The sequence below is a fragment of the Pagrus major genome, chromosome 5 (genome assembly GCF_040436345.1).
Source record: "Pagrus major chromosome 5, Pma_NU_1.0".
NCBI lineage: Eukaryota > Metazoa > Chordata > Actinopteri > Spariformes > Sparidae > Pagrus > Pagrus major.
Genome location: NC_133219.1, coordinates 40361553 through 40385439, shown reverse-complemented (window position 1 = coordinate 40385439; position 23887 = coordinate 40361553). Strand labels below are relative to the sequence as shown.

Sequence of the window (23887 nt, the reverse complement as noted above, 5' to 3'; positions counted from 1 at the left end):
TGCGGAGACGACGTCACTGACGACTCCGTCGGCGACAAACATCATGTGTGAGATTCAAACAGGATCAATACATCATCTGTCTCTCACTACAGACAAAGCTCTGATCAATAAGCTCTGATCAATAAGTGCTTTATCGTAGGTAACCGGACTTGAAAGCTAATATTAGAGTAAAATAGTTCAGATATGATTTTTCAGTAAACTGTAAAAATGTTGTTTACATTTTGAAATGAATCCAACGTGACACCGTTGTTGAACTCCGTCTCTACGTCACATATTACAGTAAAAGACCCACATTGTGTCAGTGCCCCTTTAATAAACAATAATCAGACTTTATTCCAAAGCAAAACAAAAACAATAACAATGTGATAACTGGCAGCTGAAGGTAAATGATGACGTTTCAGACTCGTGATTTTAATGTTGTGATTTTTTCAGTAGAACATTTTCTGGCTGAATTAAATCTTGAACTCTGAAAACATTTAAGGCTTCAAGCGTTTGAAAACCAAATCAAGAAACTGTCTAAAAACCTGAAAAACATGTTTATAATAATAATATTATATAATATTTTTTTTGTAGACTGATTAAAACTTAAACAAACATAATAGAGGAACTTTTTTTGTTTAAAATCAGAAGTGTTGCATAAAAGGATCTCATGTAAACGTGATAAGGTATTCTGGGTACGCCTGTGTGTCAGTGAAGACGATGAACATGCTTGGATTAGCCGTGTTATCAACAACGCTGTCGTACAGATCGGCAGCATTCCCGGTGTTCCTGACGGGAGGGGTGATTATGCCCTGTCTTCCCTGGGCGAAGTCTCCAACCAGGACCCTGGCCAGGTACATGCGCTTCTGCCCGCTGGCATCAGGCTTGGCATAGCCCTGTGCGGAGTAGGCAGGGTCCACAGCAAAGTACGAGCCGTTACCGTACATTGCAGCTGCAGAAAACAAAAAACAGTCAGGCTGTGTTCAGACAGATGTTCAGATGCTCTGAAACACACTGCGTTAACCAATGAAACAGGTGGTTACTTCCTGAGGGACAGTTAGCTGCTGCTGCTGCTGCTGGTTGTGTGGGAGTAAACCTACATGAAGATACCCACCTAATTAACATAACTCAGACTGTGGCAGCCTCATATTTTATCCTAAATATAGAATTATTCCCATTGTTTGACAACAGTTCACTGGGTTGTTACCGTGCTGTCCTGCGTAGCTGCGGTTGAAGCCCTGCTTGTTGATGAGATCAATGGACTTTGGGCCGGTGCCGTGGAAGAGTTGCCTTTCGTTGTTGGTGTGTTTATTCTTCACCTCCAGGTCCGTCTTCACCTGCTGGTAGCTCTTCCACAAAGATATATTCTGGACCCGTTTAATCTGCCAACACAGTTACAACACACACATTATTCAAGCTTCATTTTTTAGCAGTAACGTTCATTTTTATTGTTCTCGCTGCTTTTTTTTACTCTTTTATTGATGTTTCTGCTACAGTATCTGCTGCTGTTATAATTCAAATTTCCCCGCTGTGGGACTCATAAAGGATTATCTCATCTTATCCTACTGCTGTGTGCGACTACTTTATTCAAAACTGAACGTACTTTGATGATGTTAACTCTGAGACCGGTCCTCCGAAGTTCTTTCTCCACATCGTTGTATTCACTGGATCCCACAGTCAGAGGAAACAGCTTGAGACGGTCGCCTTTCATGTCGTCCCAGTTGGACGGCAGAGCAGCGTCATCTGCAGCTGGAGCAATGACAGTTTGTTTAAAGGTGAGACGGTTTGAACAACCTGGAGCTTATTTTCATCGTTTGCTCTTAAATCATTCAAATCTTGTGATGCGACATGAAAACATGCCACAGACGAACTACACTAACTCACCTTTCAAGTCTTTTCTCTGCAGCTCCACCTCTTTACGCCCGTTTACTGACACTGCTTTTTTAAACTTCACATCAGCGGTGTACGGCTGGTTGTTGATCATTATCTTCACACTCTGTTTCTTCCCCAGAGCCTCCTCCAGCTGGAGGTTGGTGTGAATGTCGAAGGGCGCCATCGTCCCGTCGAGCTGCTGATACTTCCATTCCACCAGTCCACTCACCAGAAAGGCTTGGTTCCTCAGGTTCTCCGACCTCTCCACCTTTTTGATGATGTCCCTGATGGTCGGAAACAAACACATTTGAAGGAATATGTTAACATTTGGTCCTCTGGAGTGAAGCATTGCTCCTCTATAAGTGACTCTGCTGACCTGACTTCAGACTCGGCGGTGAACACGTCTCTGGTCAGACCCTCCAGGTGGATTTTGGGCTCCTGGTCGCCCAGCCCCTTCTCCAGACGGATGCTAACGGTCAGTTTCCTCTGCAGGGCGCTCAGCTGCTCCATGTCAGCCCTGGACAGGTGACTGATGAAGGAGTCTGTGATGGTTCTCTCCGCCTGCTCGGCCACAATCAGATCCTGAATCCTTCTCTTAGCCTGACTCACAGCCTGCAGTGGTGAGGCAACGGCCAGGAGTTCAGTTACAAACAAGTTTTGCGACATGAAAGAACATTTTTATATTCTAACTGTGAAACCCGATTCAATGGACCTTTCCTCATAAATCACTTGTTTAAACTTGAGGATCTCCTCCTGCTCACGAGGAGCTGAGCCTGCAGCTGATTTCATTATTGAAAATGAATGTCCACAAATTCTAATACAAGGTTTTCTGTTCCCCCCGAACCCGGTGGTGGACACCGAAAGTAAGGGATGCTGTCAAGCTGAAGAAGGAGTCCTATCGAGCCTGGTTGGCTCGGGGGACTCCTGAGGCAGCTGATGGGTACCGGCAGGCCAAGCGTGCTGCAGCGCGGGCGGTCACGAAAGCAAAGGCTCGGGTCTGGGAAAAGTTCGGGGAGGCCATGGAGGAGGACTCGAGGAAATTCTGGCAAACCATCCGGCGCCTCAGGAAGGGGAAGCCTTCCACAGAGGAAGCAGAGGCTGGGGACTCGGAGGTTGATCCATTCATCACCCAAGCCGAAGTCACCGAGGTAGTTCGGAAGCTGCCCGGTGGCAAAGCACCGAGAATGGATGAGATCCGCCCTGAGTACCTCAAGTCTCTGGATGTTGTGGGGCTGTCTTGGCTGACATGTCTCTGCAACATCGCGTGGCTGTCGGGGACAGTGCCTCTGGACTGGCAGACCGGGGTGGTGGTCCCTCTATTCAAAAAGGGGGACCGGAGGGTGTGTTCCAACTATCGGGGATCACACTCCTCAGCCTCCCTGGTAAAGTCTATTCCAGGGTACTGGAGAGGAGAATTCGGCCAATGGTCAGGAGGAACAATGCGGTTTTCGTCCTGGCCGTGGAACACTGGACCAGCTCTATACCCTCCGCAGGGTGCTGGAGGGTTCATGGGAGTTTGCCCAACCAGTCCACATGTGTTTTGTGGACTTGGAGAAAGCATTCGACCGTGTCCCTCGTGGCACTCTGTGGGAGGTGCTTCGGGAGTATGGGGTCGGGGGCCCTCTGCTAAGGGCTGTACGGTCCCTGTATGACCGGAGCAGAAGCCTGGTTCACATTGCCGGCAGTAAGTCAGACCTGTTCCCGGTGCATGTTGGACTCCGGCAGGGCTGCCCTGTGTCACCGGTTCTGTTTATTATTTTTATGGACAGAATTTCTAGGCGCAGTCATGGACCGGAGGGGATCTGGTTTGGGAGCCACTGGATCTCATCTCTGCTTTTCGCAGATGATGTTGTCTCGTTGGCTCCTTCGAGCCAGGACCTCCAGCATGTCCTGGGGCGGTTTGCAGCCGAGTGTGAAGCAGCTGGGATGAGAATCAGCACCTCCAAGTCTGAGGCCATGGTTCTCGACCGTAGAAAGGTGGTTTGCTCCCTCCGGGTTGGGGGAGAGTTCCTGCCTCAAATGGAGGAGTTCAAGTATCTTGGGGTCTTGTTCACGAGTGAGGGAAGGATGGAGCGCGAGATTGACATGCGGATTGGTGCGGCGGCCGCAGTAATGCGGTCGTTGTATCGGTCTGTCGTGGTGAAGAGAGAGCTGAGCCGAAAGAATAAGATCCCGGATACAAGCGGCCGAAATGAGAGGAGCCAGCTGAGGTGGCTCGGGCATCTGTATCGGATGCCCCCTGGATGCCTCCCTCGGGAGGAGTTCCAGACATGCCCCACCAGGAGGAGGAGACCCCGAGGAAGACCCAGGACACACTGGAGTGACTGTCGCCCGGCTGGCCTAGGAACGCCTTGGGATCCTCGGGGGGTGGTGGTGGTGGAGGAAGTGTCTGGGGAAGGGAAGTCTGGGTGTCCCTGCTCAGGCAGCTGCCCCTGCGACCCGGCCCCGGATAAGCGGAAGAAAATGGATGGATGGATGGATGGTTTTCTGTTCTTCCCTGTTTTTCGGGTCGGGTACCGTGAAAATTGTAAAATTCTGTCCACCAGGTTTTGAGTTACACATTTTTGGTATTTGTGGCGCCCCCTATGGTTGAGGCTGAAAATGCTTTGGCAGACCTATTCCCAAACTCAACCTGAAGATATCTACCGAGTTATATGATGACTGAACTGATAGTTATTGAGCCCTTTGTGAGGATATTTGGACTGACGGCGGCCATGTTTTTTTTACTGATCGGAGTCACTGTGGCCTTTTGAAAATATCCTTTTTGACAGCGCCACCATGTGGTTGATTTGGCTCATATTTCTAGTTTTTGGACCAAGTTTCATGTGTCTAGCTCGTTCCAGCTCGAGACAGTTTGAGCCGCGACAGGAGACAAATTATTTTGATCCAACACAAAAACAACCAACACAGCACTTCAGGGTTGAGCCCTAATGAACGTGAATAAACGTGAATAAACGTGAATAAACGTGAATAAACGTGAATAAACGTGAATGACCTTTTCGTTGTCGGCACACAGCTGCAACACTGTGGGCTCAAACTCCTCCCTCTCCAGCACCAGGGCGTCAGCGTTCAGCCGCTCCTCCCCACGTGCAGGAAATATGGAGGTAAATTTGTCTGGAACGACAATGAACATATCATTTGTTGTATGACAGACAGACAGACACACACACACACAGGCTCTGACTCTACACACACATTCCTTAAAGGAGGTTTTGATGCTGAGGCCTCACCAGAACAGTTGATGTGGATTAATCCACTGCTGAAAATAAATAGTCCTCAACAAATGACCTGCTTCCTCCTTTCTGATGAAAAACTACAGTCAGCAGCTGCTGCACTAAAATACCTTTGATCCAGGTGAAGACGCTCTTCCCCTCCACCTCCTCTCCCTCCCTCTTCTTCATGCTCTTGTGGAACTCCGTCACCATGACCGTCTGGAAGATCAGGATCTTCACGCTGCGAACAAACTTGGCGTGCTTCTTCCTCACGAACTCCACCACCGCTCCCACCATGGCGTCCGCCACCGCCGACGGGCTGGCTCCTCCCTGACCTGACGCACAGACAAGATGAAGATGAAGATGAAGATGAAGATGAAGATGATGACAATGCTGTGAGGATGTGAGGATGGATGAAGAGGATCGGTAAGGTCTGTGAAACCTGATGGTGTCCTGCCAGCGCCTCCTGCAGGCTGCAGCGTTCATCACAGCCCCGATATGAAACAGTTCACTGATGTTTAAACTCGTCTTTGTTTCCGTTTCATTAAACAGCAAAACAGTAAATGTTATATATGAAGACAAAACGTGATCAGAGATTCTGATCTGAATATCTTTTTACTCGAGTACTGTACAGAAATGCCTAAATAAAGTACAAGTACAGTTTCGAGGTACTTTAACTTGAGTATTTAAATGTTCTGCTATTTTAAACACCCACTTCACTACATTTCAGAGGTACATTTTATACTCTTGTTACTTTATTAATAATAATTTTCTGTGAATGCACTTTTACTGGGAGACTCTTCCGGAGCAGATATGCAGGACTTCTATTTCTGCTGGATGCCGGAGCACGACGCAACAATTCAGCCAAATTCAGCACAGAGCAGACAGGAAGTCACACACTGAAACAACGACACGACATCCGGTTAATTTTCAGAATAAAACACTCCGTGTTGACGCCAGCAATTCTAAAAAAAGAGACAGATCCAAGCTCTTCCTCTAATCCTTCGGGTGGGAACACTTCCTGTTGCTGAGTTTGTAACACATACCTATAACTGCGGTCGCGTGTGATTCTGTAATTATCGTGGGAACTACTTGGTCTCACAACTCCAGCTGTCCAGCAGTGCTGCACCCTAAACCCAGCCGGTGGCCGTTGCCTGACGATGGAGCAAAACCATCCTTTCCCGGTTTAGGCGTTCATAAGTCTGCCCTCTCTTTGGCTGATCTGGGCTGGATTTCTGGTTCAATAAACTGAAAATGTGAAATGATTAAATCGTGTGATCGTTTGGTTCAATGAGAAGTTTTCTCTTTGGGCTGATTTGGGCTGCAGAGACTCGTGCTATTGTTGAGGAAGCTGACTTACAGTATCTGTACGGTAACTATTTATTTTGTAACGTGAGCACAGCTAGAGGAGAGTTACTCGCTGGATTAGAAGAAAAATGAACCAAAGATGCTGCAGAGTGTCGTTTCACACAGCACAAAGAGGCGAGACCACCTGCAAATCTAAACATGGACCCGCTTACTGTTTATCATCATATGGATGCTGATATAAAGTGTTCTCTGTTGTCTGTCGATTATTATGATTCCTGCACTGAATGAAATGTTTGTTCGACATCAGGAAATGTTCTGGTGCACGGATGATTACAGAATAATCGAATGGTTGTTTCATTTGAATGATTTCTTCATTCAGCTACTTTTGTTTCTAAAGATGAAAAAACGTCAGGATGATTATTTTTGTTATGCTGCTGCTCTGGTTTCTGCTCCGTTTGTTCTTTTCTCTGATGATGTCGTCCTGTAAGCCGTTCAGTCTGACACGATCATAACATGAATCAGTCGGTGAGTATTTTTACATCGTAGTAACACGACTGTTACTTCAGTAAAATATCGTTCATCCTCTGAGAAGTGTGAATGTGCTCTGTGCAGCTTCTGTCTGTTCAAATGCGGCGAGATGAGCGAATGAAGTCCAAGAAATTAAAGTCAGACTGTAAATCAAACAACATGGCTGCACAACGAATCAGGGAGATGATTAACATGAAAAATGAACAAATAAACGAGCAGGTGGAAATGTTAGAGAGAAGTCACAGACTCTGAGCCTCGTTTCACCTCCTCGAAATAAGAAATCTGTCTAAAACACAGTTTGTGTCTTCACCGACCTGTTCCCAGAGCGGGGAAGGACACGGAGCTGAACTTGTTCTCCTCGCAGACCTTCAGCACCGAGTAAACCACGTCCTTGATGTTTGCAGGATCGTTCTGGCCGATGATGTGGATGATGTTACTGCTCGGCAGCTGGCCGGCCGACGTCAGGATCATCGGACCAGGCTGGTAACCCGGAGAGCTCACTACGGACAGGAACCAACAACACTCACAACACAGTCTGCTGCAACATGGTGATACAGGGAGCGAAGACAACGTGAAGTCACTTTAGTTCATTCTCCCTCTCACACTTTGTGGTTGTAAAAGGAAAGTCTGCTGACGGGGCTGAACTGTGTGTAGATGAATAGATTGCAGCTACGTACCGATCTGTGAGCACTCCAGCTGAACTGCGAACCCAGCGCTGTCTAAGATCGCCTTCGACACTCCTGAGAAACGACAATCAAAAGAAGAACAGGTTGAATTAAAGGTGCTGCTGCAAGTCAGAAGAGAAGTCAGACTGAAAACAAAGCTGGAATCCCCTGACACAAAGAAACAAAACACAAAAAAACTCTTGTTTGTCTGTTTCTTTCCAATCTCACTAAAAAATCTGCAAATCATCCATCAGTGTTCGTATTGAATCGCTCCAGACAGCCACTGGTTCCAGTCTGCACAGACTTTTATCTTTTAATCTTCTGGCTGTGTGATAATCAGTTTTAAAGTCGAGTCTAAGTGGCCCCGATCATTTTTAATGACAAATAAATCTAATGAGTCAGTTGCTTCACATTATTATGTTCAAATGTCTTGAAACATTAAAATGCATTAACTCATTGCACTACATTAAAAATGTGTCGCACCAGTCTTCAATTTAAACGACGACAAAAAAGTTTCTTTCTTCAGTAAACGTTTTCTATTCTGACGGTCGCCTCCTCTCGACAGACTGAGGAAGATGATGAGGAAGAAACCCAGAGTTTCACTTCCAGGAGGGTTTCTCACCTGTTTGAAGGGTGAAGTCCTGATTGGAGGAGTTGACGATGACATCACAGGCCTCCTTGGTGATGTCTCCAGACGACACCTCGAGGGTGAGCTGGCCCATCTGCATCTTGTACACACCGAGGGTCGGGGACGACACCTGACTGAAGGAGGCTGGCACACACACACACACACACACACACACACACACTTGATCTTTACAAGTCTCTACTGACAGATGACTTCTGTGTGCTGTGTTTTGGTCCATGAAGACATGAAGGTTTAGATAAAAGGTTCTGGAGGCTTCTCACCTGAGTTCTGCTGCGGTTGTCTGACTGACTGAACGGCCGCTGACTGATTAAATTCTGGTGCTTCACGTTGGATGACTCTCTGACCCGTCTGGCCGCTGAACTCTCTGGTGAAACGCTGACAAACAAGATGTTGGCACGTTAAGTTCGTACAGGTGATGTTTCAGACTAAACGCTGCTGTGACATCATCACATTCCTACAACACCATCACACTCATGACGGACGCTTTGTGTTGACAGAAGCAGGTTTTTTATTCCAACCTGTTCCCTTCACTCCTCACACTGTGACTCCGCCGCTGACAGCTGGGCGGTAGCTTCAGGCTAATGAAGTCAGATGCTCTCATCAACAAAACGAACACTCACATCCACAGTCTGGCCGTCGCTCGGGTGAACCACGACGGCCACCTCCCTCAGATGGCGAGGACTTCTGCTGCGGCTGTATGAGTGGATCTCCTGCAGCAGGACTCTGGACACCACGTCTCTGGGGAAGCTCAGGTTTCCTGTACCGATGGCCGGGAAGGACAGTGACGTCATCTTTCGCTGCTCAGCCTCGTCCAGACAGCCTCTGATGATGGATGCTAGATCCTGACAGAACAAGTGAGAGTTAACAAGCTGCGGGTCGTCTGGGCCTCTAACAACAGTGTTCGCTGCTAAAAACTGAAACGAGATGAGATCGTTTTTTCAAAAATGAGCCTCCTCATTGAAACATACAGAGTGAAACACACATTTTTATGCAAATGGGATTTCTGATGACATTTTTCTTATTTCTGGAACAGAACCAGGAAGTACCAGTTCGGTGCAGGTGAGTATTAGTTAGAAAGTTAAGTTACTAAGTGACTACTGTACTCAGTTAGTCCTCAAAAGGTGAAGCGGTGATGGATGATGGGTTTGCTCCCAGACTTTCAACAGACTCACTCACCGCCTCTGCCTGGCCGGCTCCGTTGTCCCAGAAAGGGCAAACAGTATGAAACACCTTCCGACACATGAGGTTGTAGCCGTCGGTGACGATGACTTTGCCGAATGGCAGCCTGGACACCCCGGCTTCAGAGATGACAGCTTGCTGCAGGCTCTGCCCGGCTGCCAGCAGGATGGCTTTGGAAACAGCTCCCTGGCTCAGGTTCATGGTGTCTGAGATGGTGTTGACGATGACATCCGTCTGTGGACCAACATCACAGCATCGTACAAGATCAGAACTCCAACTGAGACGATCAGTTACTTTATTTATCAATCATATGAACATCAGTTAGAACAACATGCGTAAAGTGTGTGAAGGCTTGTGTTGCCATCGAGGGTCGTACTCACAGTCTGGTCCTGAATGTTTCCCCTCCAGAGAACAATCTTCAGACCCTCCGCTGTGGTCTGCTCCGCCCTCCTCGGCCTACAGCCAATCAAAGAACAGGACTGATTTCATCAGAGCGATAATGATCATCCGTACGACGTCCACAGTGTTTAATGTTTTTGTTACTCAGAAAGGAAAAATCTCGGACTCCAATAATGTGGTTAAATTCTTGTTAAGAAGACAGAAGAAGAAGAAACGAAAGGAAAGGAAAGAATAATAAGAAAGCGAAGAGGAAGAAGAGTTACCCTCCGGGCCCTCCAGTTCTGATGGGTCCCCTGAGGTTCTGATCTCCACTGTCACCTTCCCAACCCCCCCTGGATCCAGCTCCTCCCCCCTGAGCTCCTCCTCCTCGTTGTCCTCCTCCTCCTCCTCTTTCACCAAACCCTCGGTCCCTGGGCACCTGGTTCTGACCCTGGCCGCGCTGATTTCTGCTGGGAAAATGAACAATAGAGTTAAATAAACACACAGAAACACAACTTCCTGTCTGATTCATGAGTTAAATGCTGTTTTAAGGAAACATTGTGGTTTTAGCAGCAGTAACTGTTGGATTTGTGAGAAACACTAGCGTACGAGCTCAATCAGTCCAAAAAACTAATTCTTCTGGATGGTTTGGTGACCAGCTAACGGGGCTTATTAACTAACAAGATGCAGCCTGTAAACCAGACGAATCTGGAGGTGAGCTTATGTCTCTCTTTTGGTGGAGCTAGGCGAGCTGGATCTCATATCTGTCTGTTTAACATTAGCTACAGTTAGCAGCCAATTAGCTGAAAATTAGCCTGAAAACAGCAACAATCAACACAAAAATGTCATGATACAACAACTTTACCCTGAAGCTCCAGCGCCTCTTCCTCCTGCCGGCTGTGGTATCGTCAGAGTAGGTCCGAGGTCATTGAACTCTGTGTTGACCGCTGTGGCCAGGACTCTCACTGTGTTGTGATTATTGTCCACCAGGTGAATCTCAGTCAGCGTTCGTGGACTCTCGGGACTGTCGCAGTACTCCCGCACTGACTGAGCGATGGTGTCAGCACAGAGGTCGACAGGAAATCCAAACACACCTGAGCTGATGGCTGGCAGTGCGACGGTGGAGCAGTTGACCTTCTCTGCCTGTCTCAGACTTTCTTTAACAGCAAGCTTCAGACGCGACACTGATGTCTTCTGGTCAAAGTCAGAGAACCGTGGACCGACGGCATGTACGACGTGCTTGCAGGGCAGGTTAAATGCACGCGTGACGATGGCTTCACCTGGGCGAAGGTTTCTGTTTCTGGAAACGTAGTCATTGCTGACTTTCTGCAGCTCCGGTCCTGCAGCCTTGAGCAGCGCCAACGCCAGCCCACCAATGTGCTGCAATTCCTCATTAGCTGCGTTGACCACTGCATCAACACTAAATCTACAGATATCTGCCTTGCTGACTGAAACCAGAACGCCACTGGCGGTCCGCACTTTGCAATAACAAGAACCATCTTCTCCCTCATAGTTCTCTTCCTCCTCTTCCGGTTGGTTGTCTGGACGAAGAATCACCACGCAGTTCAGCTCCGACATCATTGTAGACAGAACCATGCGTCCTGCAGACTGGAAGTACTTCTTCGCTCCGGGTTTGTCCACGGTGAAGGTGTCGGTGGAGAGAGCACCAGTCATCTCCAAAAAACAGGATTTGGCTTTCTGGACATGAACACGAGCCCCAGCGATGATGATTTTTGGCCTTTCTTCATCAAAATGGACTGTCACATCATTGGCTTTGGCGATACTGGTACAATCTTGTCCTTTTTTCTTGTCAATAAACTGAACAACAGCACCGGACTTGACCCGAATGGTTTCTTGAACTTGTGAGTAGTTGACAATGCATTCCTTCAGACTGGAGCTGATCTCCTTCACTGGAGTCAGGAAGCCGGCCACCGTTATTTTGTTTCTTCTGTCTGGGTGGATCTGGATGGTGACGGTTTTCTTCTTTGAGCTGTTGTAGGTGTCTAACAGCTGTTGGTTCAGGCTCATCCAATTGTGACGTTTCAGAACTTCCTGGTCTTCTACATCCAGAGTCTGCAGGGACAAAACTTGCTTCATCTTACTCTCTGCTTCAGCGAGGACCCTGTCAGAACTGCCCAACAACATAACCCCTTTGTCCTCGATGCCGTAGATGGCGGTGATGCCTTGGGATGTAAACAGGTCGTGTGACATGTCCATAGGATCCACTGTCTTCAGAAAGTCTAAAAGACCAGGAGGGACATCAATCTGTTTTTTGCTCATACCCACTTTCTTTTCCAGGATCCACGACTTGGTCTGGTAAACCTCTGCAGGGAGTCCTGTGATGGTGATCATCTGGGTGCCTGCATCGTAGGCCAGGCTCATGTCGGGGGAGATGTCTTGTGCAGCTTTCTTCAGCCCTTCCTGCTTCAGGATGTAGAACATTGCAGGGGGCAAAGCCATTCCCTCAGAGACCGCATCTGTTTGCCGTTTAATCTGAATTATGGCTTTACGAACGATGTCCTCCACAGGAGCCCTGAGTTGTTTCATGTCGTCAGCTTGGCCAGCCACGGTCAAAGTGTCCCTGGATGCATCCATCACCAGGACGGCGTCGTCCTTGACGACTGAGCGGACATCTTTCTCTGCAGCTTTCCACGCATCTGCGTTCACCTCACATTCAAAGGCCGTGTACTGAGACATCTGCTGACGGAAAGCGTCCAGGGTGGTGCTCATCCACCTGCTCACCCGTTCTGCAGTCAGACCTTTCTGCCTCAAAAAGCCCGGGAGAGGGCTGAGTTTCACCTCGTTGTTATTCAAGTCCACGCTGCAGAAGTACGGACCCATCTGATCGTTAATGTTCTGGAAGAGTTTCTTCATCTGGAGGAACTTCCAGACGACATGGTGAACTTTCTCTGTGAACGGCTCCGGCATCTTCCATGCTGGTCGTTCTTTGCCGTACAAAGCGCTGCCCAGGGACTCGTGGTACGGATACACTTTGACAGGGATGGATCCCATCATGTAGTCTTGTTTTGTGCAAATGTTTTCCACAACTGCAGCAACACAGGACATAAACAAGAAAGCTCTGGTAAGTGGTTCGTCTATTTATAGCTACAAGGTTTCATAAACATTTGTCTTCCTGGTCAGTAGGCACACTATATGGCCAAAAGTATGTGGACAGCATTGTTCTTTCACTTGCTTTTGGTGGGAGTCTGTTTTTCCTGAGTAGTCCCAGAGTAATGATTATTAACGCAACAGAATGCAGAGATATTTTAAACCACAGCTTTCTGGATGAACTTGACTGGTCTGCACAGAAACCCTGACCTGGACCCCATTCAGCACCTTTGGGATGATGAGCCTCAAAAATACAAGCACTGGCTGAATGGGAGCAAATCCCTGCACCCAGGATCTGAATCAGGTGGAAAGACTGACAGAAGCTAGAAAACTAAAAATCAAACCAAAACAATCCCCGCCCGTCCCCTCAGGCCTCCATCCAGAGTCCTTCACCAGAACACATGAACAGCAGGGAGTTGTGTTAGCGGCTAGCTCGCCCCCCTATAATTTGTTTTGATTTGACAGGTGGCCACTTCTCACATACTGAACCTTTAATGCTCATAGATTAAGAAACACATGAAATCCAATATGTTCAGGTGTCCACATACTTTTGGCCGCATCATGTATTTCTTATTGTTTGGTCAACAAGATGTCTCTGAGTCGAGTCCTGCTTCATGACACTTCTACACTTTTGTTTTACACAGAAAGGTAACAGAGTCAAACATCAGTAGACACGAAAATGAAAAACCTTTGGGGTGTTTGAAAGTGACAATGGCCGCCTGTTCTTCTGGGATCATCATGATTCTGTCCGGCAAGGCCCAGTTCTTCTCAAAATACAGCTCCAACATGTCTGGAAAGGAAACAGAAATGATAAAACAGAAGTTTTCAGACGGCTCAGATGGAGCTCAGGATTACAACAGACCAGCAGGGATTGAACAGTGTGCGAACCTTTGACCACAGTCGGAGGAAGACTCTCCACCCGGACGCTCTCTGCTGCCTCCAGTGGTCGGGCGGTCAGTCCCTGTTTCTGCAGCTTCTGGCTGGACTGACCCACAGTGAGGAACTTCTCCACATCTGTAAGAATAATAATAATAATAATATTCAAGATTATTCCTTTAAGACTGAAAGTACAAAGACGCTGCGTTTACATAAAACTACAAAATACACTCTAATCAAAATAGTTTTAAAGGGTTTTGGGTGAAATATCCCTTTAAATCCTGAAGTTAAAGATGAGATGGATGTTTTGACGTCATGATGTCATATTTAAAAAATGGCTCTGCTTGTTTGAGACTGATCTATCTGGGATCTGGTCCTGAAGTGGAGGTCTGGACCAGCAGGTCTTCGCTGCAGTCATGTGGATCAGTGTTTTTGTGTTTTCTTACCTGCAGCGTTGTTGAATGTGATCACGGCTCTGTTACTCTCCCAGATGATCTCCAGACTGAAGCAGTTGTCGTCCAGACCCGAGATGTTCTCCACCAGCATGACCAGCAGATCTCTGGACTTGTCGTCCGCGACGTTCTCCAGAACCACAGCGACGCTCTGAACAAACTCTGAGAGGAAACAAATCAAAACCTGCTTCACCTTCATGACGTCATTGTTTTCATCAGTGAAAAAATAATCAATAAGAAGTTAAAACAAAACTCGTCAACAGAATTTTTATCAGAAAACTGAAATAAAGCGTTTACAAAACAAAAACAAAATGTTTCTGCAGTTTTTCTTGTCTCATCTTCTTATTTCACACAGAGTTAATGTTTTTACCGTCTTTGTTCTCAGAAACTTTTCCAGCTTCAGCGTTCGACTTCTGCGTCTGTGAATCTGTCGACCAATCAAAGAATCAATCAGCTTCGTCCCGTTGAGATTAATTATCTGCACACATGAACTCAATGAAACACGACAGAAAGTTCAGAGAAGCACAAATAAAACATCAGTGTCATTATAATAATATTAATAAACACAGAGCAAACAATTCTATTTAATTATTACTGAAAGATTTCCTTCAATAAAAAGACTCACACGTCCTGCTGCCACAAATACTCACTACATGTGGATCCCTCCGCCACTGAAAATAGTCCCCAACACTATTTCCTCCTGTTTGTTTGGTAAAACCTGCAGGTAGCAGCTGTTTGACCAAACTACTCAAACTATGTGTTTCTATTTTTAAATGTTGAAGTCTTCAGAAGGAACCAATGAGCTCTGAGCTGACGACCACAGACAGGAAGTCGTTAGAAAAAGTTAACTGTGACAGAAAAGCTCCAAACAGAGAAGAAGCAGTTTTACCTGAGACGTCATCGTTGTTCGCTGGGTGCTGAGGAGAGACGACAACAAAAACAACGTCTGAACATCTGTTTCACAGCCTGGACAGGTCAGAAATGTACAGATTGTTCTGTTCTGGTGGTGTTATTATTACTATTACTATTATTACTATTATTATCATTATTATTATTATTGTGGGTCTCAGTTTGTGGCCTTCATCAGGATCCTCAAACAACACATAACGAACATTTAAAAGATCAAACAAACAAATGAAAAACAATAAAATATATTTTTGAAGCTGTAGGACAACGACCACATACAAACAATATTATTTACAATAAACACATCTACAGCGTTTATGTAACGCTTCATTAGTAAGAGGTACAATTATAGTTCATTAAACTTCAGTTTGTAGTTATTTCACTGTTAACAAACACAGAAATGGTTTATAAATTATTTATTAATCATCAGTTACAACTGTTAACTCAAGTTTAATTAGCATTCTGATTATTATTATTATCATTGTTACAAAAATGTTACCAAAACGTATTTTATAGGTTTTATTAAGAAATGTAAATGTAAATAACATTTTCATTATGTTATTATAAATGTCAATATGAAAACTTTTGGTTTTAAAGAACACGACGTCTGAGGTGATTTATATTTATTACATTTCCAGCTAAGTTTACTGTTTCAGTTCTCTGATGTCATTCAGACAATAAAGTTCGTCATTAAACTGTAAAATATGTTTGTCACCAGTGTTTGATGACCTCATTTGAGGGATCATCGCAGAAAATGTGTTTATAATCGGCCGATATGTTAATATCCGAATGTCTGTATATAACTGCACAGTGGGGCTCTAACATACAGCAGAAAACACAGGAATGGCCCTTTAATTTCATCTACTAACAGAAATAAAAGCGAGCTGATGTTGGATCAAAGCTGTGACCCTGAGAACAAACTCACAACAGCTGGAGATCCAGATGAACGACACTAAATTACCCTGCCCGGCCCGACCCGACAGGGCCGTTTTACAGCCGCTCTGTGTGTACCGACCCGACCCAACAGGGCCGTTTTACAGCCGCTCTGTGTGTAAATGTTTAACTTGTTCACTCAGGTGAGTCTTTATCAGCTCCATGTTTCGCCCTTTTTTACAACTGATTTTTCGATTATAACCTCTGAGACTAGTTTCATGAGTCTGTGTCACCTTCATCGACTCCAGGCGACCTTTACCTGAACTTTATTTGACTTTTTCTAAAGTTTTCACAGATATTAAATCTGTCAGGCTGAACGTCGCGGACGTGTTTCTGAAACGACGCACGAGACGTCTAAAATACTTTGACCTGATGAGTCAGTTTGACGTTTCACTCGTCATAAAGCTTGAACAGGTGCAGCGTGACGACTGTGAGTCAGTCAGTGTTGGAGGTTAAACACGGACGTCCCGTCTCTAACAAACATTAACTTTGGATCATGACTGATCTGTTTACAGCAGCTGCTGTTCCAGTCAGTCAGGTTATTAGTGAAACACACCCTGTCGCACTGCAGAGTCCAAAACACACCACAACAACAACAGAAGAAGAAGAGCGTTAAAGTCCAACTTCCTGCTGCCGTCACACGTCCAGGAGTGTTTATTTATTATGTATATTATTGTTATTATTGTTTTTGCTGTGTTGTTATAAAATATGCATTATATGAGTTTTTTAAGACGTTATAAAGCTGTTGTTTCTTCACGCTCATTTAAATATTCATTGTATTAATATAAACGTGTGTGTCGTCTGATGAGGCCACTGACTGAAACCTTCAACTCGCTCTTTTAAAAGGCTGAAACAAAGCAGAGTCCGGCCGACGCGGCGCTGGATGATGTGATCGGCCTCTCACGGTTGTCGATATCAGCCGATATGAAAACTCTATTCAGAAAACGATGTCCGGTCATTAAATAGCAGCGTGGTCTCAGCGACACAATTAAAAAGCTGGTTCTGCTCGTTTATAACTGAATAGTTGAATAAATAAAAAATAGAAGAAGTCTGAAGTTTAAGAAGTTAATTAATAAAACAACACATCGTCTGTACTCACTGATCCAAGACTCAGACGTAACTGGATCGTCTGATTGTCCACGATGATCTCATGGTTCGCTCTGGCGAGGACTCGCTGTCTCACTGCAAGAAGCAGAAACACTCGTCATCATCAGAACAGAACTGTTCTACTGAGCTCTCAAAGGAACATGTTTATTATCTTTCTACCATCTTCTGCTGCTCCGATGGTCCCATTCCAGAGTTCGGAAGTCGTTCTTCCGACTTTCGCTGTGGTCATGTGTCAAGTCCGAATGTGGGAGGAGTCACACGGACAACGACGCATTTCATTACTCAGAGCGCTTAAAGGGGCAGTACGTAGCTCTGGAGAGGAAATTCAAACTCTTTTATTCTATAATGAGTAATAATATAAACTGTTTCCATCAGTGAATAAACGAGCTGCTCTCAGAGGAAAATTAGGTCCCAGAACACTGCTTGAAGCTATAAATGTGGCAGGGTCCGCCACGTATAAACAGTAAAACAGTATAAACTGTGTTGTCCTTTAAGGTCAGTTTGTTTATTCAGTTTGTTTAAAATCAGCCAATGAGGATCCTTCTCTGCTCATTAACATTTAATTCTACTAATCTACAGACTGCTCCTTTAATCTACAGACTGCTCCTTTAAACTACACATGAACAGCTGTTTCTGGTGTTTATGTTCGTAACATTTTCAATGACTCTCAGGTTGAGAGGAGGTAGAGAGGAGGTGGAGAGGAGGTAGAGAGGAGGTAGAGAGGAGGTAGAGAGGAGGTGGAGAGGAGGTGGAGAGGAGGTGGAGAGGAGGTAGAGAGGAAGTGGAGAGGAGGCAGAGAGGAGGCAGAGAGGAGGTGGGGAGGAGGCTCGTCCTGCTCAGTCGTCTCCTGGATCCACACACTTCACATATATGATGATTGTATGAGATGTTCTGTCGGTGCAGCCCGTAAACGTGGTTCTGTTGTTCTGTCTACATGTGACATCTGCTTCCTGTCTCCTGGCAGAGCTCCTCCTCCTCCTCTGAGCGGTTTCCTCCTGTTAAACTGTTTCCTCTGGTGACTCTGAGGCCGCAGGGTGCTGTACGAGTCTCCCACTGAGGAGACGTGAGTGGGATCATCAGGCTGCATGAATCAAACTGATTAGACCTGATTGACACCTGAAACACCTGAGGGGACAAATCAGCTGCTGTGACTCATCATCACCTGAACCAGAGGGAGCAGCGAGGTGCATGCTGGGAGTGTTTATCATTAACTAACTTGTGACGTTTCACAGTTTCATCATTAAATCCCCCAAAACATTTAATCAGTTAATCAGTTTAACACAAAATAAAAGGAAGCTTCGAGTGTTTGAGTTGATTTCGTCTCATTATCGAAAAAGTTTAAAGTTAAAGTTCGATCAGTTCGATCAGCTGGTTGTTTGTCCTGACGTGTCGGACCCCGGTGCCGTGTCGGACCTCGGGGCCGTGTTGGACCTCGGGGTCGTGTCGGACCTCGGTGCCGTGTTCCTGTGTAAACGGACCGTGGTGCCGCGGCGGACTCACCCTGCTCTGAGCTGAAGTACACGGCGGCCCTCGGGGCTCCGTCCTCCGCCTCCACCCGACAGTCTCCTCCGCTCGACTTCTTCTTGCTGCCGAAGTAAAGCTGCAGTTTCTTCTGGACGGTTTTGGTCTGAGCCGAACTCCAGAACCCCTCCACGGACACGGGCTCACACTCGGGCGCCTCCATCGTGTCACTCCGGCGGACTGAGCCTCGGCGGCGGCTTCAGGCTTCAGGCTGCTTTCACTTTCGATTCTTCGCTCCAGGACGCAGAAATGAAAGCGAGCCGCCAGCAGCTGACGCACCGAGGCTCACATCACATCACATCACATCACATCACAGCACATCACAGCACAGCACATCACATCACATCATGTATTAATAACTCACAAACACACAAACACACAACAACACGCAGAATAAACAATAATAAACATGGTGCAGTGTCAGAAAACTGCAGCCTGCGTCCAACTTCAGCACAGACTGAAGTTACCTGGTTTACTGACAGAAGAGCAGAGGACACGTGATCATCTTTAAATTACACCAGAAATTATAAAATCAAAGGAAGTTTATTTGTGCAGATGCTCAAAGTGCTTCACACATTAAACAAGACATCAAACAGAAGATTAACACAAGTTAAACTAAAGTAGAAAAGTTTAAAGAGTCAGAACCAGAAGATGAAATCACAGTATAATATAATAACTGAGCTGCTTCTCCAGCTGTAGTTCTGACTGCAGGGACTGAGAGCGGACCGGAACCTGACGACCTCAGAGGTTCTGGACGGATCAGACACGTGTTTCTGCTGCACCGTGTACACGTCACAGGCCCACCCCGGTGCATCATGGTCCCACACCTGTCCTCCTGCCTGCGTCACCTCAGGTGGCCACAGCGTCACTTACACAAACTAAACACTGACTGGACAGAACCGAACATGTTTAATGAGACCGAACAAACAACTGGCAGAAGAAGATGCAGCACGTCAACACGTAAAAGGGTCCCGCTGGGTTCTGAAAGGTTCCCGCTGGGTTCTGAAAGGTTCCCGCTGGGTTCTGAAAGGGTCCCGCTGGGTTCTGAAAGGTTCCCGCTGGGTTCTGAAAGGGTCCCGCTGGGTTCTGAAAGGTTCCCGCTGGGTTCTGAAAGGGTCCCGCTGGGTTCTGAAAGGGTCCCGCTGGGTTCTGAAAGGTTCCCGCTGGGTTCTGAAAGGGTCCCGCTGGGTTCTCTTTATACATTCATGGTATGACAACAAAACCTATAGCAGACGTGACGTCATAGAGCAGCTTCCGGTGGATTCCCAGCGCGTCTCTGTGTCGAGGAGGAGCAACAACAAGTTTTCTTGTTCTGAAACTAAAATGTGACCTTGTGTAAGTGTTTCAGCGCCTGTTCAGAACACGGGGCTCATGTTCTGTTGGTACCTGTCATGTTTGTGCTGGTTTATAGTTTTAACCATTAGTGACGCAGCTGTTACTCACACCAGCTGTTTTATCCCCTGTTGAAGCGCCCTCTGCTGGACAAACTATGTCATTACACCAATTTTAAATTACCCAAAGCATGTCATCCTGCATTAATGTTTTTAAATATCAGGTTTTCATATCGGTGCATATCGGACAGTACACACACTGACACCAATATATATGATATATATGATATATATGATATATCTGTGATAATAATATAAGACCAGTGAGCAGAAGCAGCTCACAGCTGTCACTCAAAGTGGCCACGCCCCTAATCATTCGTAACATTAAGTCTTACAATAATTAAAAGCAGCGAGTTAAATCAAAGTTGTCAGAACCAACTCTCCTTTCACAGAACTGAACCAGAACCAGCTCTTCAGTCACTGCTGCCACTCAGTTCTTAGAGCAACAGCGCCGCTCAGTGGAGAAATCTGGGAATTGATTCATTGATTGAGCTGCTGAACTGTTTTTAACAAGGACAATAAAGATTTATCTGTCTGTCTGTCTATCATCTATCATCTATCTATCATTGATCTATCCATCATATTAAACCTTTAACATGTACAAGTGAAGATGCAGATCAATTTATTTCACAAATTAATGACTCAAGAGCAAAGTTAGATTTTTTTTATTGATTTAAAATCCTTCTTGAGTTTTTAACATTTCAATAAATCAGTTCAAACTCAGAAACTGTATCAAACAACACAAATGTACTTTGCTTTGCTTTCATACATTTTTACTGAGATCTGATCTCTGACCAGTCTGACGTGTCTTCAAACTGTTCAGGCTTCATCAGCTGGTTTGTCTTCACCTGCAGAGAAACAGGAGCAGCGATGAGAAGAGTCAGACGATGCAAACAAGAAGAAACCAACAGAAATCCACACAAAATAAAACAGAAGAAACAATTAAGATAAAATAGAAAAACAAAAGACGAAACAAAACATATGTATGTGAATAAACAGCCTCAACAATTAGTGTGATAAAAGTCAAGCAGCACAGGTTTAATCTTTGATTTGAAATAACTGAGAGTTGTAGTTTGTGTTTGTTTCTACTCTGGAGACAGGAACCTGATCTCAGACCAGCTGAGACCGGGTCAGATCCATCCACAGAGAGCAGAATCTTACAGGAGCAAACACGACACTGAGTTTGTTTCTGAACCAAGATTCACAGCTGAGACCTGAAACGTTGACGTGTTCATTGATTTCCTGGAAACCCATCAGAAATGTTGATGACTCATCGTGCACTCGGGCGTGTATCGATCATACTTTCTTTATTTTATGATGGATGTAAGAAGAAGGAGCTCACAGATTACTGCACGTGCTTAAACCAGCAGCTTCTCGATGAGCAGCTCCGAGAACGACGACAGGAGACAGTCACAGCACCGAGGTGAGCAAGCGCTAACTGCTGCTAACTATAGTTAGCTGCATTTAGCTGGGTGAGCGGTCCCTGGCAAGAAAACAAGCTTGGTTCTGTTGTCCCTTCGTCAAACTGGCCTCCGTCTTCTCAGAGGCAGCGTTTCCCGTCCTGGTCCGACTGTGTTCAGGTGGAGTCAGCGACAGCGACCGTTTACATTTTTACAGGAAACACTCAACTATTGCGTTTCATGGGGACTCTAAGGTACTTCCTCATTGGCTTCACTTGTGTGTGTGTGTGTGTGTGTGTGTGTACGTACAGTCAGGTTTGATGGGTGCTGGTGGAGGTGGAGGAGGAGGAGGAGGAGGAGGCGGCTTGACGCAGGTGTAGGACACCTCCAGGTACCTGGTCTGCTCCTGACAGGGATATTCACCAAACACTCGCTCAGTGACCGGGACATCACAGGACCTCCTGTTACCACAGCTGGACAGAGAGACAGACAGAGAGACAGAGACACAGACAGAGAGACAGACAGACAGACAGACAGACAGACAGACAGACAGAGAGACAGACAGGCAGACAGACAGAGATCAGAACCAGAGCAGCACTGCAGAGTGAGTCTATCTGCAGTATCATGGCAGATATAACCAGTCTGGATCGTTGGCTGCAGTTTCCCTTCTCACCAACACGGTGGAGTGACACCATTTTGTATTTGTAGCCCCAGATGTGTCAACAGTTCACACACTGTTTCCTCCAGTAGAAGTTCAGGTACTGGTGAAAGTACTGATTCAACTTGTTTACTCCAGTAAAAGTAATCGAGTACAGGCTCTGACATGTACTCAGAGTATCAGAGTAACAAGTCTCCCTCTGAAGGACATTTGTGGTCAAAGCTGACTGAAGCTCACGTCATATTAATATAATTCAAAGACTATTAAAGTTAAAGGTAGAGTCAGTAGGATTTGTCCCAGCTGTTCCTGAACGCACCACAAAGATAGTTGATAGTTGAGTCTCATTCCCAGGACGTCAAACAGCCACATGTTGGGTTGGTAAAGCGTCCGAGCAGCAACAAAGAGAGAGAATAAGAAACTCTCTGCAGATACGAGACACTAACATGCCTTTTCTCCCCATTCAGCCTCCCTCTCTGTCTGTTCACGTCTTTTACGTCTTTTAATCCATAATTCACCTCAAATGCATCAAACTAAAGTAACGAGGCTGTTTTGAAGCTGTGAGGAGGAGAAAGTTCAGATGTTTGTGTTCAGATGTAGAGAGGGAAAGTCTCAGAGATACTCAGGTACAGGACAGACACCTGAAACATGGACTGAAGTACAGTAATGAAGTATTTGTACTTTGTAACTTCCCACCTCTATGAAGTCCCTTTCCTTCTCATATCTCCTTATTCCAGAAAAACACGTACTGTATCTGATGATGACGACAGGTTCTGTTTGGACCGAGCCATGAATGATGTCACATTAATGCACAAAGATGAGGAGAAGTTTTCTTACAGATCGTCCACGACCATCTCAGCCCAGGGGAAGGAGCAGAAGGTGTCAGGCCCGTCGTCAGGGTGGCGTTTTCCCTCCCCACACCTCGTCCCCACGCCCACCTTGTACAGGATGTGCTCCAGATTGATCTTAGTGCCGACGTCTGAGGAGGAGGAGGAGGAGGAGGAGGAGGAGGAGGAGTCACAGCATGAACAGGACACATTTGTGAGTCAAGGCTGGAGCATGTGAACGTGTCTCAGTCTCAGATCGTAGAGCGACAACCAAGAACTTCTTACCACATGACATCAGTGCGGTGTCATTGTGACAGGCGTAGATGACCTCTCCCTCTGCAGGAACACACACAGGTCAGACTGTCTGCAGCGACGTCATCATCACCATCATCACCATCATCATCACCATCGTCATCATCACCATCACCATCACCATCATCATCATCATCACCATCATCACTATCATCATCATCATCATCACCATCATCATCATCATCATCACTGTCATCATCATCACCATCATCATCACCATCATCATCACCATCATCATCATCATCATCACCATCATCATCATCATCATCATCACCATCACCATCACCATCATCATCACCATCATCATCATCATCATCACCATCATCATCACCATCATCATCACCATCATCATCATCATCATCACCATCATCATCATCATCATCATCACCATCATCATCACCATCATCATCACCATCATCATCATCATCATCATCACCATCACATCATCATCATCATCATCACCATCATCATCACCATCATCATCATCATCATCACCATCATCATCACCATCATCATCACCATCATCATCATCATCATCATCATCATCATCACCATCATCATCATCATCATCATCACCATCATCATCACCATCATCATCACCATCATCATCATCATCATCACCATCATCA

General features: G+C 45.9%; 1 protein-coding gene across 2 annotated transcripts; it reads right to left on the bottom strand.

The window, feature by feature from the left end:
• Positions 1 to 293: 293 nt before the first annotated feature.
• On the bottom strand, positions 294 to 18903 carry LOC140995386 (protein mono-ADP-ribosyltransferase PARP14-like). 2 transcript variants are annotated; one of them, XM_073465366.1, is made up of 23 exons: positions 18653 to 18903; positions 17145 to 17227; positions 15096 to 15123; positions 14577 to 14633; positions 14201 to 14368; positions 13767 to 13892; positions 13567 to 13668; positions 10636 to 12817; positions 10055 to 10240; positions 9773 to 9848; positions 9390 to 9626; positions 8834 to 9055; positions 8474 to 8588; positions 8187 to 8336; positions 7577 to 7639; positions 7214 to 7399; positions 5195 to 5398; positions 4847 to 4965; positions 2228 to 2463; positions 1864 to 2135; positions 1583 to 1728; positions 1187 to 1361; positions 294 to 931 (listed from the first exon to the last, which is right to left on the bottom strand). In XM_073465366.1, the coding sequence occupies exons 1-23, from the start codon at positions 18834 to 18836 to the stop codon at positions 648 to 650; spliced, it is 5601 nt and encodes a 1866-aa protein (XP_073321467.1). In that variant the 5' UTR covers positions 18837 to 18903; the 3' UTR covers positions 294 to 647. The 2 variants fall into 2 exon arrangements, with proteins under 2 accessions (XP_073321467.1, XP_073321468.1); XM_073465367.1 differs by having other exon boundaries at positions 10055 to 10237.
• Positions 18904 to 23887: the final 4984 nt, after the last annotated feature.

Excerpts from the sequence above, each read along its gene's own strand:
- LOC140995386 (XM_073465366.1), bottom strand. The coding sequence starts at position 18,836 with ATGGAGGCGCCCGAGTGTGAGCCCGTGTCCGTGGAGGGGTTCTGGAGT. Across the intron at positions 15,124-17,144 it reads TACGTCTGAGTCTTGGATCA|CACCCAGCGAACAACGATGA; the intron begins GTGAGTACAGAC and ends GTCTCTCCTCAG. Across the intron at positions 7,400-7,576 it reads GCTGGAGTGCTCACAGATCG|TGAGCTCTCCGGGTTACCAG; the intron begins GTACGTAGCTGC and ends TCCTGTCCGTAG.